General features: G+C 42.8%; 1 protein-coding gene across 1 annotated transcript in view; it reads left to right on the top strand.

Annotated features, from left to right (window-relative positions):
* WARS1 (tryptophanyl-tRNA synthetase 1) overlaps positions 1-15743 on the top strand; it is a 44218-nt gene that overhangs the window by 4532 nt on the left and 23943 nt on the right. The window contains exons 2-4 of the mRNA XM_006260706.4: positions 8385-8581; positions 9983-10190; positions 14083-14191. Of these exons, the coding sequence (XP_006260768.3) occupies positions 8468-8581; positions 9983-10190; positions 14083-14191 (431 nt within the window). The 5' untranslated portion in view covers positions 8385-8467. The remainder of the gene's footprint in view (positions 1-8384; positions 8582-9982; positions 10191-14082; positions 14192-15743) is intronic.

Below are 15743 nucleotides of genomic sequence, written 5' to 3'. Positions count from 1 at the left end.
TCACCCCAACTAGTGGCTGTTCAACCTCTTCTTGAACACCTCTAGTGATGGAAACTCCACAACTTCCTCAGGCATGCTTCACCATTCTAAGAGTGAAGCAGTTTTTCCGGATATCCAATCTAAGCTAACTTTGCTGCAACTTCAAGCCGTTGGTCTGCACCCTTCTCTCTGCAGCAAGACAGAAAAGATGCTTCTCCTCTTCTTTATGGCAGCCCTTTAAGTATTGGAAGACTGCTATCATGACCCCTCTTAAGCACGTTTTCTGCAAGCTGAGTATGCCTAGTAGAGCTGTGCGAAATTTTGCCTGGTGTTTCATTTCAAAGCTGTTTCAATGCATTTCGAGTTTGAAACAGCGAAATCAAAGTGAAACAAAAGCCTTTGAAATGGCTTTGAAAGGAAACAAGGGCACTCAAAATGTTTCGAAAGTTTCGACACATTTCAAGTTTTGAAGCCAGGTTTACTTGGCTTCAGTGCTGGTCCCAGCTGGTAGCAGCAGCCTCCTGTCATATGGCAGGCAGATAAGGGCTTGCCCGCAGCACCCGGAGGGCTGCAGGGCTCTGCCGGACTCCTCCCAAGAGTGCGGGCCCCCAACCTGCCTGCCAGAGAGATGACAGGAGGCTGCTGCTGCTGGCTGGGACCGATGCTGGGTGCAGCCTGCACCTAGCACCAGGAAGATCGACTGGGGCCAGCGGCAGCACCAGCCTCCTATGATCCGGCAGGTGGACTGGGGCCCCCACATCCCTGGGAGGAGTCTGGAACAGCCACCGCAGCCCTCCCTGGGATGCAGGCAACCTCCCAATCTGCCTGCCAGATCACAGGAGGCTAGTGCTGTCACCTGGGGCCAGGGCAGCACCGACCGATCTTCCTGGCTTGGGCTGCACCCAGCCAGCAGCACCAGCCTCTTGCATCTGACAGGCAGATCGGGGCACCCTGCACCCCTGGTAGGAGTTGGCAGATCCCTGCAGCCCTCCAGGGCTGGGGCAGGTCCTCGCACAAGCTGATTTGCCCCAGGCCCTTCTGCCACTGGCGCCAGGCAACAGCACCAGCCTCCTATAATCTGGGAGGCAGATTGGGGGCCCGCATTCCTGGGAGCAGTCTGGCACAGCCCCCGCAGCCCTGCCAGGGGTGCGGGTGGGCCCCAATCTGCCTGCTGGATGACAGGAGGCTGGGGCCAGTGGCAGCCCTGATCTTCCTGGTGCTGGGTATGGGCTACACGCAGCACCATCCCAGGCAACAGGAGCTGCCTCTTGTGATCCAGAAGGCCCCCACAACCCCAGGAGGAATTGGCAGAGCCCTGCAGCCCTCCCTGGAGTGCAGGGGGGCCCTGATCGGCCTGCCAAATCACAGGAGGCTGTTGCTCCCAGCTGGGAAGATTGGTGCTGCCCTGGCCCCAGCCATGATCTAGGAGGTAGACTGGGAGCTTGCCCACATTCCTGGAAAGGCTGCGGGGGCTGTGCCGGCCTCTTCCCGGGAGTGCGGGCCCCAATCTGCCTGCCAGATTACGGGAGGCTGGTGCTGCCAGCTGGGGCCAGCGCTGGGTGGGCAAAATGTCAAAACAGCAAAACAGTTTCAATGAAACAAAACAGAATGGTGCTTTCAAAACGAAACAAAACTCAAAACAAAACACTGGTCCATCGAAAGAGAAGTCAAGCAGAACAATGCTGTTTCTCACACCCCTAATACCTCCTTCAGCCTCTCCTCTTATGTCTTGCTTTCTAAGTCCTTGATCAACTTTGTTGCCTGCCTTTGAACCCTCTCTAACTCTCCATGTGTTAGAAATGACCCAGACCTGCATACATTATTCCAGATGAGGCCTAATCAGTGCTGAGTAAAAAGGTACTATCACCTCCTGTGTCTTGCACTTAATGCTTCTACTGATGCAGTCCAAAACTGCATTCACCTTTTGTATGGCTGCATCACACAAAGAATACTGACTGCTGTCGAAAGTGAAACTCCAGTTCCCTCACTTCTAAATGCAGTGAATTTTGGCATCCAGCTTTGTTGTTGAAATGGGAACTCAGGATTTGACCCAAGTGTTTCAACATTGTGAACTCTGAGGTTGAGAACCACCACTGTATTGTTCATAACAACAGGTTTTCCTTCATATTTTGTCAGCACATTTCTTTTGAATTATTTTCAAAACTATATAAACAGACCCAAATACTGTGTGATACCTGTTTTATGATTCAGATTAAGATATTCAGGCCCTTTAAATACCAATGGAACTAGGAATTATTTAAAGAAAAATAGCATGCAGAAAAGTTTGAAGACTGCCTATGAAACCATTCAGAGCCAGATCCAGAAACACATTTGGGTGCCTAACCCACATTAAAATGAATTGATCAGTCCCATATCTTGCTTTTGGCTGTAGACAGTGGCTGGTAAGTCAGAGAAAAGACCACTTCTCTTGTACAAAACTACAGACTGAGAAGAGGATCTCTTTTGACTTTTACCAGCATAAAGCTAACGCTAGGAGACGTAAGGCTCAATTTTCTTTAAAACATATAAAATTGAAATGTATGAATTTTGCATAAGCCCATTAAATTTGTAAGAACAATATTTTATTTTGATAAGAGTTCATAAAAATCCTTTTGCATATGTGGGTTTAATGAATACTGTTTACTTGTCAAGTCAACACATGTTCTGTCCGGAAAAAAAAAGGAAAAGACAAGAAAGCAAACATGAGGATCTAAGGGAATTGTGTGGGAGTGTTGAAGAGTTCCCGTTTATAGAAGAATCACTAAATTATACCGCTGAAACTAAATAGTGACACATGAAGGGACCATGATAAACCCAAACCATAAAAATTAATGGTTATTGAAATAAGACTAAATGGCATATCATTTAAATATGTTATTGAAAATGTAATGGACTAAACAAGCAAATCTTCTGGCAATTCAGACTACGTATGGCTTTGATCAGATTCATTTTATTCTGAATAAAAATATATATCAGGAGCATGGTGAGTGAAATTCCCGGCGACCGTCGTAAATTCAGTTAAAGCTGTTACCTGGGAATATTGCAGGTGGCTGACAAACAGAACCTTACTGGTTACCTATGATCTAGTTAACCACCGCAACCCTTTGTTATGTTTCCAAGGTAGGCAAAAGAAATAAGTTTGTAAAGCAATAAGGAAAACAATGCACCTGTTATGTGACAATGGATTTTCCAAACTGCAAGTACAGAAATAGTAGCATTGGAGCAGGAGGTTGCAGGATACAAAGTATACTGACTGCTGTCGAAAGTGAAACTCCAATTCCCTCACCTTTAAAGTGCAGTGAATCTTGGCATCCTGTTTTGTTGATGAACTGGAGACTTGGGATGTGACCAAGTGCTTCAGCTTTGTAAACTGAGGTTGAGAAACACTATTGTATTGTATCATTCATAAAAACAGGATTTCCTTCATATTTTGTCAGGACACGTTATTTTGAATTCTTATCAACGTTACATAAATGGACCCAAATATTGTGGCAGCACCCGCCTCCTGTGGCAGGCAAATTTGGGCCCCTGCATCCCCGGGAGGAGTCTGGCACAGCCTGCGCAGCCCTCCTGGTGGCATAGGGTGGCCACAGTCGGCCTGCCAGATCACAGAAGGCTTCTCCTGCCACCTGGGATGACAATGGGCAAACCCTGCACCCATCACCGGGAAGATCGGTGCTGCCGCTGGCCCCAGCCAGCAGCAATAGCCTCTTGTCATCTGGCAAGCAGATCAGGGCCTGCCTGTACCCCCAGGAGCACTGCAAGGGCTGTGCTGGACTGCTCCCAGGGATGTAGGCCCCCATTCTGCCTTCTGGATCACAGGAGGCTGGTGCTGCCAACTGGGGCCAGTGGCAGGCGGGCCCAGGACATATCAGCTTGTGTGGGGACCCACCCCCGCCCCAATCCTCGGTAATATGCCTTGGGCCCCATACTGGAGCTGGCCCGAGGAGGGCGTGGAGTCCGGGGCTAATCAGCTCGTGCAAGGAGCTATCCGTGCCCTGGGATTGGGGCAACGTCAAGTCCCCACATGAGCTAATATGCCCTGGCCCCCGTACCGGAGCCAACCCGAGGACGGTGCAGGGCCTGGGGCAAATCAGCTCAATCCCTGGGCGGGGACAGGTCCCTGCACAAGCTGATTTGCCCCAGGCCTGCCTGCCACTGGCCCCAGGGAGCAGCACCAGCCTCCTGTAATCTGGGAGGCAGATTGGGGGCCCGCACCCCTGGGAGCAGTCTGGCACAGTCCCCGCAGCCCTCTCAGGGGTGCGGGCGGGCCCCAATCTGCCTCCCAGATTACAGGAGGCTGGGGCCAGTGGCAGCACCGATCTTCCCAGTGCTGGGTGTGGGCTGCACCCAGCACCATCCCAGGCAGCAGGAGGAGCCTCCTGTGATCCGGCAGCCCAGTTAGGGCCCCCTGCACCCCCAGGAGGACTTGGCAGAGCCCTGCAGCCCTCCCGGGAGTGTGGGGGGGCCCTGATTGGCCTGCCGGATCACAGGAGGCTGGTGCTCCCAGCTGAGTGTAGCCCAAGCTGGGAAGATTGGAGCTGCCCTGGCCCCAGCCAGCAGCACCCACCTCCTGTGATCTAGCAGGCAGATTGGGGGCTTGCAGTCTTGGCATCTTGCTTTGTTGATGTACTGGAGACTTTGGGATGTGACCAAAGTGCTTCAGCTTTGTAAACTGAGGTTGAGAAACTTTATTGTATTGTATTGTATCGTTCATAAAAACAGGATTTCCTCTATATTTTGTCAGGACACGTTCTTTTGAATTCTTTTCAATGTTACATAAATAGACCCAAATACTGTGGCAGCACCAGCCTCCTGTCATCTGGCAGGCCGACTGGGGCCCCCACACTCCCGGGACAAGTCTGGCACAGCCCCCGCAGCCCTCCCAGGGGTGCGAGCAAGCCCCTGATCTGACTGCCAGATCACAGGTGGCTGGTGCTGCCGCCTGGAGCCAGGGCAGCACCAACTGCTCTTCCCAGCTCAGGCTACACCCAGCCAGCAGCACCAGCCTTCTGTCATCCGGCAGGCAGATTGGGTCCTCTGCACACCCGGTAGTAGTTGGGAGAGACATGCAGCCCTTCCAGGGGTGCAAGGAAGCCCCAGTTGGCCTGCCGGATCACAGGAGGCTGCTCCTGCCACCCTGCACCCAGCACCGGGAAGATTGATGTTGCTGCTGGCCCCAGCTGGCAGCACCAGCCTCCTGCCATCCGGCAGGCAGATTGGGGCCCGCCTGTACTGCCTGGGAGGGCTGCAAGAGCTGTGGCAGACTTCTCCTGGGGATGCAGGCCCCCAATCTGCCTCCCAGATCACAGGAAGCTGGTGGTGCCACCTGGCACCCATGGTAGGCAGGCCCGGGACATATCAGCTTGTGCGGGGACCTGCCGTGCCCCGCCCCCTCTGATCCCAGCTGATATGCCTTGGGCCCCATACCAGAGCCAGCCCGAGAAGATACCTATTTTATGATTTAGATTAATATATTTTGAGCATTTAAATGTCAACAGTAATAGGAATGATTTCAGACATGCAGAAAAGTTTGAGGGCAGTCTATGAAATCATTCAGGGCCAGATGCAGAAACGTATTTGGGCACCTGAGCTCCCATTAAAATGAATTGATTAGTCCAATATCTTGCTTTTGGTGGTAGACAGTGCCTGATAAATCAGAGAAAAGATGACCACTTCTATTGTGCAGAACTACAGACTGAGATCTCTTCTGATTTTTGCCAGCAATAAGCTAACACTATTTGGCATAGGGCTCAATATTCTTAAAAACATTTTCATTATAAAATGGCAATATCTGAATTTTGCTTAAGCTTATTGAATTTGTAAGGATGATATGTTTCCTTTTGATAAGGGTTCATAAAAATCCTTTAGCATATGTGGGTTTATTGAATGCTGTTTACTTATCAAGTCAAACATTGTGTCTGTAAACTAAAAGGAAAAGACAAGGAACCAAACATGAATATAAATAAGTTGTGTGGGAGTTTGGAAGAGACCTCCCCTTTATAGAAGAATCACTACATTCTAATTCTGAAACTCTGAATAGTGACATGTGAAAGGACCACAATAAATCCCAGCTCCCTTCCTCAGCAGTCCCTCGCAGTCAAGGATGGTTGTCTTCCACGATCATCTTATCTGTGGGTTGAAAGATGGCTGATGTGGCCGATCCAGAATTGACAGATTCTGCTGCAACTCAGGCACGTTTTCATGTGGGGTGGGTGGCTCCAGATTCTTGATTTGGTCTATGACACACTTTCTGTCACTCCCATTTTTCCATCTCCTGTTGTCGACATAAGGTTTCAAAGTATGAAGATCCTTGCAGCAGACTCTTCCTCCATTTGGGATGATCTTAGGCAATAGTCTCCCACGAGTTCATGTTGATATTACAGTTTTTCAGTCTGACCTTGAGGATGTCCTTGAAGCACTTTCTGTGCCCTCATCTTAAGCATATGCCTTGACCGAACTGGGATAATAAAACTTGCTTTGGGAGTCTGGAGTTGGCCATCTGGATGATGTGGCTGACCCATCAAAGTTGATGTTGGATAATCATTGCTTGATGCTCATGGTATTTGCTTGTGAGAGGACACTAATGTTAGCTCTTTATGAAAGAATCACTAAATTCTAACTCTGAAACTCTAAATATTGACACGTGAAAGGACCATGATAAACCCCACCTACCATCATGTGTTCAGCTGAGGCTGTTACCTGGGAACATTGCAGGTGGCTGACAAAGAACTTTACTGGTTAGCTATGATCTAGTTAATCACAGCAACCTGCTGTTATGTTTTCAAGGCAGGCAAATGGCTCATCTATGGTAAAATTTGTGTGCATTTGTTATAAATATAACTTAAGCTATAATCAGTCTGATTTTATAGGAAGAAGACATTTAAGTAGTGCCAAACAGCTAATGTGAGTCTCATGGGTGTTCTGGAATGCTGGGTTAGCAAAACAAGTATTTAAGTGGTTTTTATTTTTTTGTGTAGCTGTCTTTTAGTATTATGGCTAAATCTATAAACCTACTTCTAATCATGTACTATATATGCTGCTCTGCAGAGAAAGGCTTTTTAAGAGTTCTGGACTAGACTAAATAGATTACTCTTTAAAGAAAGATTAAGATTAATCTTTAAAGAAAATCTGCCACTCATAAGTATTAGGGATAATCTTTCAATTTCTGACCTTGGAGTTTGTTCTCTGTAGACAGTGGGGCCCTTTGAAGACAATGGGGCTTCAGGGTCTTAAACTGATAAAGAATGCTTCAAGTGTGAGTAATATCTTTCAGACTGTTTGCTGCTGCCCTGATACAAAACTAATTTAGTCTGTCAATTTGCTGTGCATCTATCACCAGCCTATCTGAATTCTGTGTGTATAAAAAGCAGCATTAGTTTATGAAATAAGATGACATGACTTTGATTAGGAAAAGGTTGTGCTATAAAATAGTTTGGGTTTTTATGTTAGTCAACTTAACTATTTAACACTTTGCCACCCTAATCGACAGCACAGTGTATTCTAATTCATAGTTCTGTGTGTGGAAAGCTCGCTGTAACCATGAATATGTTTTTAAGCATTCTGTTTTCTGTACCAAGTTACAAAACTGAATTTATCCTTGATTACTACCTGAATAGTAGTTCATCAGGGATGCTTTCATTTTTATACTTGAACATCCAAATTATTTTAAAACTTGTTAGTTTCTAAACAACCTATTTTTGATTGGGCATCTGTTTACTGATGATTGTTCTGAGCACATTTTTTTTTTTTCTCATAAGGATCACCAAGGGAAATCTATACTCCCACAGGGCAGTCAGGTATTCTTTCTGACTAGTTAAAGTTGGTAATAGGTTTGACACATTTCTTAGTCATAAATAGCAGTCCTTTATTTCTTAGGGAAATCGTCTTACAAAAACTTTAAAAAACAAAAAAAACTAGCTTGCCCCTTTTACAGAGCATGCATAACACAGTAGGAATTAAGAATCTGATGTGTATAACCTGAGCATTCACTGTTCCACCATAAACTCCTATTCTTGACAGAAGTAGTTAGTTGATTTTATTTGTGATAGGATTTGGTCCACTATTGAAGAGATGGAGAGATACTACAATGTAAAATGAAACTTAAAATGCACCAGAATTATTTATTTAGGTATGCATATATAGAGAGAGAGAAGAACAATATTACAAAGTAATCTGTGATTTTATTTTCTTCAGGACCAGTCTAACTTCTAATGTGAATCAGGATTTTATTTTTCCTCAGCATCTTTGCTTTTTGAAAGCCAGTGCTTAAAAAAAACTCTTCAAATGAATTGCCTACTTTCAATGAAATTACTTACAGTGTCACTTTCAAGATAGAATAGGATGTGAACAGCAGTCTTTAAAATGAAAACAGTAAATCATATAACCTGTTTATCTCTTTACAGTTCTCCTCCAGTTTTTTGCTGAATAAAACATTCAAGACCAATTTCAGATTGTGAATAAAAAGGATCATTTACATTCCTGGAAAATGTCAAATAGACAGAACTGTGACTCTGGCTGTTTGAGTCCACTTGAACTGTATGAAAGGGTGACTATGCAAGGAGATAAAGTCAGATCACTTAAAACAGCAGAAGCACCAAAGGTATGTTTATTTCATTTCTTGAATTGTCCCTTGTGCAGCTTAGTTCTCTCGTAGCAGCACTGAAAATAAAATGATGGTTTGAGATGTATTTTACGTTGGCGTAATAAATTTTTTTTTCTGTTTTAAAAATATTTGTGTTGTTGAATTTCAGTCAACATGACTGAAACTCAATATTAATAAACTGCTGATCCTGAAGGAAGGACTGAAAGTGACTAGAATGGAAATCTGCTCTCAGTTCTGCCACTAAGCAACTTGGTTTGTAACTTTAGTCAAGTCTTTGCCTTTACTTTAGTCCAGTTTTCTCAACTTTAAACTGCAGATAACAAAACCTTCTCATTTTGAGAATCCTGGATGAAATGCACTTTATTATCATACCCATTATGAATTAGTGTGTGTGTGTGCACATGCATACATGCACGCACATGGACAATAAATAGACTCCTAGTTTGATAGAAGTCAATCATCACTTTTCAGTCAACCTTTGTGGGATCAACAAGGTGCCAGATCCTGCCCTCTGTGTGTATGCAAATAGTGTTCATTTCCATATAAATTGTACATATGAAAAAGTTACAGGATTTGGGATCCCAGCATGGTTTCAGGGGGGTTTTTTAATTGATCAAAAGTCTTAGTCCCTGGGATTTTATGTGTGTATGAGCAGTTCCAGTAACATTCTCTTATGTAAAGCAGGGATGTCAAAGATATTGTCCACGGGACTGGAAATTTGATGGTGGGACAAGCAATGGCAGTGTTACTTGCTGCAGCAATTAACATAGACACTGCTTACCCCACTGCCAAATTTATGACCCTGCAGACTACCTCCATACTCCAGATCTGGCCTGTGGAGAGTTCTACACTTCCTCTCCAGCCCACAGGGGCCAAATGAGTTTGACACCCCGATATAGAATGTAACTAGGTAAGTCATAAAGAAGTCATTTAGGTTCACCAAGATCACTTGCAAAAAAAAATGAATTCATGTTTTAAGGTGAACCACTGCAAGAGTATTTTTAGCATAATATCCTGAAGCATTATCATCCAAGCATATCTAATAATTTTGTATGTCAAGAATTTGAGCTTCATCAGTCCCTTCAAGGTAGGTAAATATCCTTGTTCTTGTTTTATAAATGGAAAACCAAGGCACAGAGGGGGTTAAGCAACTTGCCCAAAGTTAGTAAGTTTTTATCATTTGTGTGTGGAAAATGCTCAGAAACTCTGTCATCATTTCCATTTCCCCCTTCTTGGTCCTTCATCCTGCAGATACATAAGCAAAAAGTTAACTTAAATGCATATAGTCCCATTGAAGGGTGTGTGTCGGGGTGTGTCAGGGTGTATGTGTGTAAGTGTCTGTGTTGGTGGAAAACCTTCACTGAAGTCTACTAAATTTGAAAACTTTCCTTTATTCAGGATGAAATTGACACAGCTGTGAAGTTACTATTGTCATTAAAACTGATGTATAAAGCAACAACAGGACAAGATTACAAAGCTGGTTCACCTCCAACAGATTTCACACCAATAAATAATGCCCCAGCTATTACAGAAGATGATGATTTTGTGGATCCATGGACAGTGCAGACATCCAGTGCAAAAGGCGTAGACTATGACAAACTCATAGGTATATACTCTCATACTATAAATTCAGTGTTCTAAACGTAACTTTTGTAAAATGATTCTAAAAACTAACACTTTTTCAAAGGTTTTGTTATATCCTCTCATTTTGAAACATAAGTTTCATGTGTTGTCAGCATGTCCAACTAATAATATGACCATTTCCAGTTACAGAACTTCCATGAAGCTATTACTGTGTATAATAATGGGGACTGCTCATAGGGACCGTTATAATTAGTTGCAAACTAGCTTCCATTATACCCTGTCTTTTTACACTAACAAATTTTTAAAGAATTGATTGTTAAGCTGAAACTGTCCATAGATTGCTCTTCTTTGTGATTTTTGTTTTATCTTATGCTGAATTCCTTTTCTTTTTTTTTTTTTTTTTAAAGGATACTTTTGCATGGCTTATACCTGTAGCACAAAATTTATGGCAAGTGTTATGTCCCCATTTTAAAAAATTCCCAATAGGATTGTTTTTTAAAACTTGCTGCAGCCATTAAACTAATACAGAATACTTTTGGCCCAGTGCACCTTAGCCATGACTCCTGTTGCTAGTTTTACGTTTTGCATGGTCATGTTTTAAAAATGCTTTTCTTTTTCCTGGTGCTTTATGACATAAACAGCAGGTAAACCTGACTAAATATAGCTAAACTGACCAAGTATAAGGATATATATTAGGAGAGAATGAAGATTTTCTTCAACAAAGAATCTCCAAATTAGTTGCTGTTTGGAATTTGGGATATGAGGAGAATTAAGCAGAGGAGTGTAAAGGATACTAGCTGGCTGACTTGAGTGGTGCTAAGGTATGATTTAAACTGCCGTTAAACAGGGAAAACCGAGTAAGGAGTGCAAACAAAAATACTGTCCTGTCTAATCTCATTTATTTAATCTTCATTTATAGCATTATACAGTTTTTGTACCTACAACATGTACAGATCTGTACAGTATCTGGAAAGTCTTCTAGGCCTCCTGTTGAAATGGATGGTGTCTATTCAACAATATGCATTTTCTGGCTTAACTGTGCAGCCTTAACTGTGCAGTTATCTGTCACATGCAATGTTATGTATGTTGGTTTGCAAGTGTCAGTTTGTCCTGTTCCCCCAGATGTTGTTTGGAAGTATGATGGTCTGAATATGTTGGAAGCAAGGGTTATTTAGTGATCTTTTGTTGGTCCAGCAGTATAGCTGAGAGAGATATCCAGACAAGTTTTCAGGAACAGATGCCCTTTAGGTCAGGTCAGGACCTGAAGAAGGATACTGTGATACCTGAAAGCTTATATAAGTCTATCCCAATCACACAGTTGGTTCATTAAAAGATATTACTCACAAAAATCTTTGCTTCTTGCATATTATAGCTACATCATAACTTTAACGCTTGTAAAAAATGCTATAAAAGAATAGGAGGGCTTAGTATTAAAACAATGAGATCCAACTTGTGCTGCTTCAGTAGCAGCATGTGTACGTGGACATGCACGGTTTTTTGGCCTCTCGTACCAAGCTGTGGGTTCAGCAGGAGATATTTATTAAGAATAGAATGGGATTTCATTTCTCCTTGGGGAGTTTGAGTGGAGAAATAATGTAATTAGATTTAAATGATAGGATTCTTTTCATCCTATGAAGAATAAGCACTCCAGGAAATGTAATAGTATTCATCAATAAATATTTTTAAAAATCTTCCTGTCTATAAAGGTTTATAATCCTAATCCCTGATTGCAAACAGTGTAACTACTCTTCAAGGCAGAGGCTATTTCTGCAGACTGAATATTTGTTAACACCATAGTTCCTTTGTTTTAACTGTAGACATGAAGCAAAAATGCAAAGAAACAACATGCAATTCAGTGGCATATTTTTTTAAAATAACTTTCTTGAATGTACATGGCTATGTGTAGCCAAACAGTAGAAACCATGTATAAGTATAAGGATATATATTAGGAGAGAATGAAGATTTTCTTCAACAAAGAATCTCCAAATTAGTTGCTGTTTGGAATTTGGAATATGGGCAGAATTAAGCAGAGGAGTGTAAAGGATACTAGCTGGCTGACTTGGGTGGTTCTAAGGTATGATTTAAACTGCCATTAAACAGGGGAAAAATTCCACTTCCCTACGGAATGATTTTGATTGTGAACGGGAAAAGTCCCCCCAAGTTCAGTTAATCATTTGGCTTGGAGTCATCTCAGAGGAGGCTGTGCTGCTGGCAACCTAGACGCATTAAGAGAAAGGGATAACCCCTGGCAAGACAGGCATGCCAGTATTGTAGGCATTCTGACCTGGTAACTGTGGGTACAGAAACAAGCAGGTTTATCCTGTCTCTGGGAAAAGGGCAGAGTTTAACCAGAAATCAGTTCTTCACCACTCCTTTCCTCTTCATTTGGCTCCCACCACTGGTATAATCAAGGAGATCTAAAGAAAGGAAACTGAAAGCATGGGGGAACTGAAAACAAGTGAGTTTTCCCAGCGGGATTGGCAGCTGGACTTTAAGTTTGAGTTGAGTTTCTATACTGGTAGCTGAATTGTTAAAACACTTTAAAAACCCTCACAGGAGGCATAAAGCTGTGCCTATTGTCCTCATCTTTACATTTAAAAGTGACAGAAGAGGAAATAAAATAATTCAAACTCAATTTTTTAACTAAGACCTTAACCTTTATTTCTACCACTTCGTTGGTATAATTTGATAAACATCATCCTATGTCCCTTCTGTGTCCATATGGGTGTGTTTTTTTTAATTGTTTTTTAAGGTGGCAGACTTCTGAAAGGATAAGCTCTGTAAGATTATATATTATCAATTTTACAATTATGGCCTAGGGCTTTGGTAGAAAGAAGCAATTTGTTCTCCCTGTCTTTAAATTACGGTGAGAGGAAGAGATGGAAGGATGAGCAGTGGTTAAAATTAATCTGGTTAAAATTCCCAGTGATGCCCTTTTTTTCTTCTACCTCTGGAGATGCGCTAGTCTCAGATGATTTCTCATGAGATCATTAACATTGTCCTGCAGTTGTTCTGTAGACTTCTCAGGTTGCATTCAGGGTATTTATATTGTCTTCTCAAAACGAGAACTTGCTGTCAGTTTCCGTTTTCTTGATGTCAAACCCAAACAGCTGTTAATGTGCCTTAATGTTTTTGATGTCTGATACATCCTTGAATACTTTTCTCGAAGAATCTGCTCTCCTGATACTGGTTTTAGGAGGGGTCATATTTATTCTAATCCTTGAGGTACAGACTGTCTTTGCTCACTCAGCTATCTTGGTTACAGCAGTGCTGCCAGACAGTTTCAATCTCTATGTTTTTGTAGAGAATCCAGTCAAGCTGGAGCTTCCATAATGGTATCAAAATAAAAGCAAAGGACTTTAACCTTCTGAGGTATGAAAGGCAAAGAGAACAGTTGGAATGCTTATGGCTGGCTATAAGCTTTGGGAGGTAAGGAGGGGAGCTGTAGAACTACACAGCACCCATTCCTGAAGCGACTTTCTTGTTGATTTTAAAGGGATGTTTTCTCTAAAATACTTTTGCCTTGCTCTATCTTAAGGAGGTTAATACAGTATGTAAACAATCAGTCATTGGTTTCCACCTGGAAAGAATGCCCTGCTGTGGTAGTCACAGTTGGGACCAGGGGACTGTATCGAGGTCCCGGTCTGAGAGTGGAAGAATTGAATGATTCTGCCAAAGATCACAAAGGTGATCCTACAAGGCTAGGAGGGGTCAGAGGTGCTCACATACTGTGACAAGGGTGAGCAGCTGTTTGCAAATTTTCTGAACATAGTAATTAACTATGACCCAAATTTTTCCTGCTTTGTAATGTTGTTTTAGATGTCTTCAGTTTAGTGCCTAAGGAATATATTCTGTTTAAGTCTATAGAGTACTTCAGCTAGCAACATATATAAATTATGCAATTTTTATTGCAGTTCGGTTTGGCAGCAGTAAAATTGACAAAGAGCTGATCAATCGAATAGAAAGAGTAACTGGGCAAAAACCTCACCACTTTCTACGCAGAGGCATCTTTTTTTCTCATAGGTGAGTGAGTTTTCTTACCCGTGTAGAACTTTAAAAGACAAGGACTGTGTGCAAATCAGGATGTATACAGCACCTGTCCATGTAGTGGGAGCAATCTGTGTCCAATAGAAAGCCATGCTGTGCTGTCACGTTACAAATGTAAACCCAATTGAACATGCTTGAAATCATGCTTGTTACTCCAGACTTACACCATCCTAACTGAGAGCAAAATTTTGCCCCCAAAGGCTAGTTAATTTCTTTCAGAATATATGCATTGATTTAGAATATTTCACCATTAATTCAAAGCAAGTAGGGAAAATTTGGGGAATGCACAATGGGAGTCTTTTCTATTTCACTGTGATGCCTTCCTTCCACCTTGTATTATAAGCACCACTGTTTTTATAACATGCATGAATAAATAGCATAGAAAATAGCAAATAAATGCTGTTGTGTTAAGCAGAAAAATATTCTATCATGTCACTAGTTTAACAAGAAACAGTTTGTATTAAAATATTAAGTCTAGAGAACTCAAGTAGTTTTGGAATGTCATTTTCTCTTAAAGTCTAGCACTAAAATATTAAAAGCTTTCTGTAAAGCAGCACATCTTTATATATTAAATGATGCAACTAGCAGTTATATTTATGGCTATTGCATGACTCGATTTTGCAAAGGTGGCCTTAATGAATGTGTGGGCAGCACAGGAAATGTTATAACCCCATATAAATAACTGAGGGGGAGGATTCAAAAGCTGTTTGTCATACGGTATGAGTCAGCACTTTCTACTTGCTTCAGTTCCTCACATTCAGCATCTATAGAAGGAGTATTGCAGCTCATCTCCAGAAATAAAATCCCTTGAATCCCACATCTAAGTCCTTTTTAAAGTTATCCTTTGTTCCTGGAAATAACATCTTATTTCTTGATACAATCAAACTTTTTGGGAGCAAGGTGCAAGGGAAGGCAGATAGATACGAGTTGTTGATTCAAGCAGGAAAATTTTCAAGTGTTAGGTATTGTCTAGTTCTAGTCATGCTTAGGCGCATTCCTCAATCAGTAGTTAACGACATAGACCTCTCTGTGCTCATGTAAAGTGTCTGTTGGTTTCCTTGAGGCTGTACATAGATTCAAGGGTACCACGCAATATTAGTACTAGTAAGTGTGCAAAGACTTGCACATGACTCACAAGACAAACCCAGATATTTCAAATGGGAATCCATAGTGTGTGGGCCGGGCCCCGATCCCGCCCTCCTCGCCATGTGCGGCGGCGATTCCGATCCCATGTGCGTCGCCATGGGCGAGCCGGGGGTGAACCGGGGTCGAACCGAACCCGTCTTCGTTGCACACGGGCTGTGGCCAGCAGCCTGGGCACACAGGGCTGGAGAGAACCGCGGTGGCGGTTTAGCGCACACGAGTTAAAATTAGTGACGGAGGCGTAATGGTTGATTGAAAAGATTATTTACTTACACCGAAGATGGTATGGTGTAGGCTGGACAGGTTTCCAGGCACAGCTCCCGCTTGGATCCTCACTAGAGGAACACAACAAATCGATTGCTCCCACGGAGTTTGCTAGGCTCCG

The sequence above is a fragment of the Alligator mississippiensis genome, chromosome 2 (assembly GCF_030867095.1).
Source record: "Alligator mississippiensis isolate rAllMis1 chromosome 2, rAllMis1, whole genome shotgun sequence".
Classification (NCBI taxonomy): Eukaryota; Metazoa; Chordata; order Crocodylia; family Alligatoridae; genus Alligator; species Alligator mississippiensis.
The sequence above is the reverse complement of the archived record's forward strand: the minus strand, read 5'-3'. Positions and strand labels throughout refer to the sequence as shown.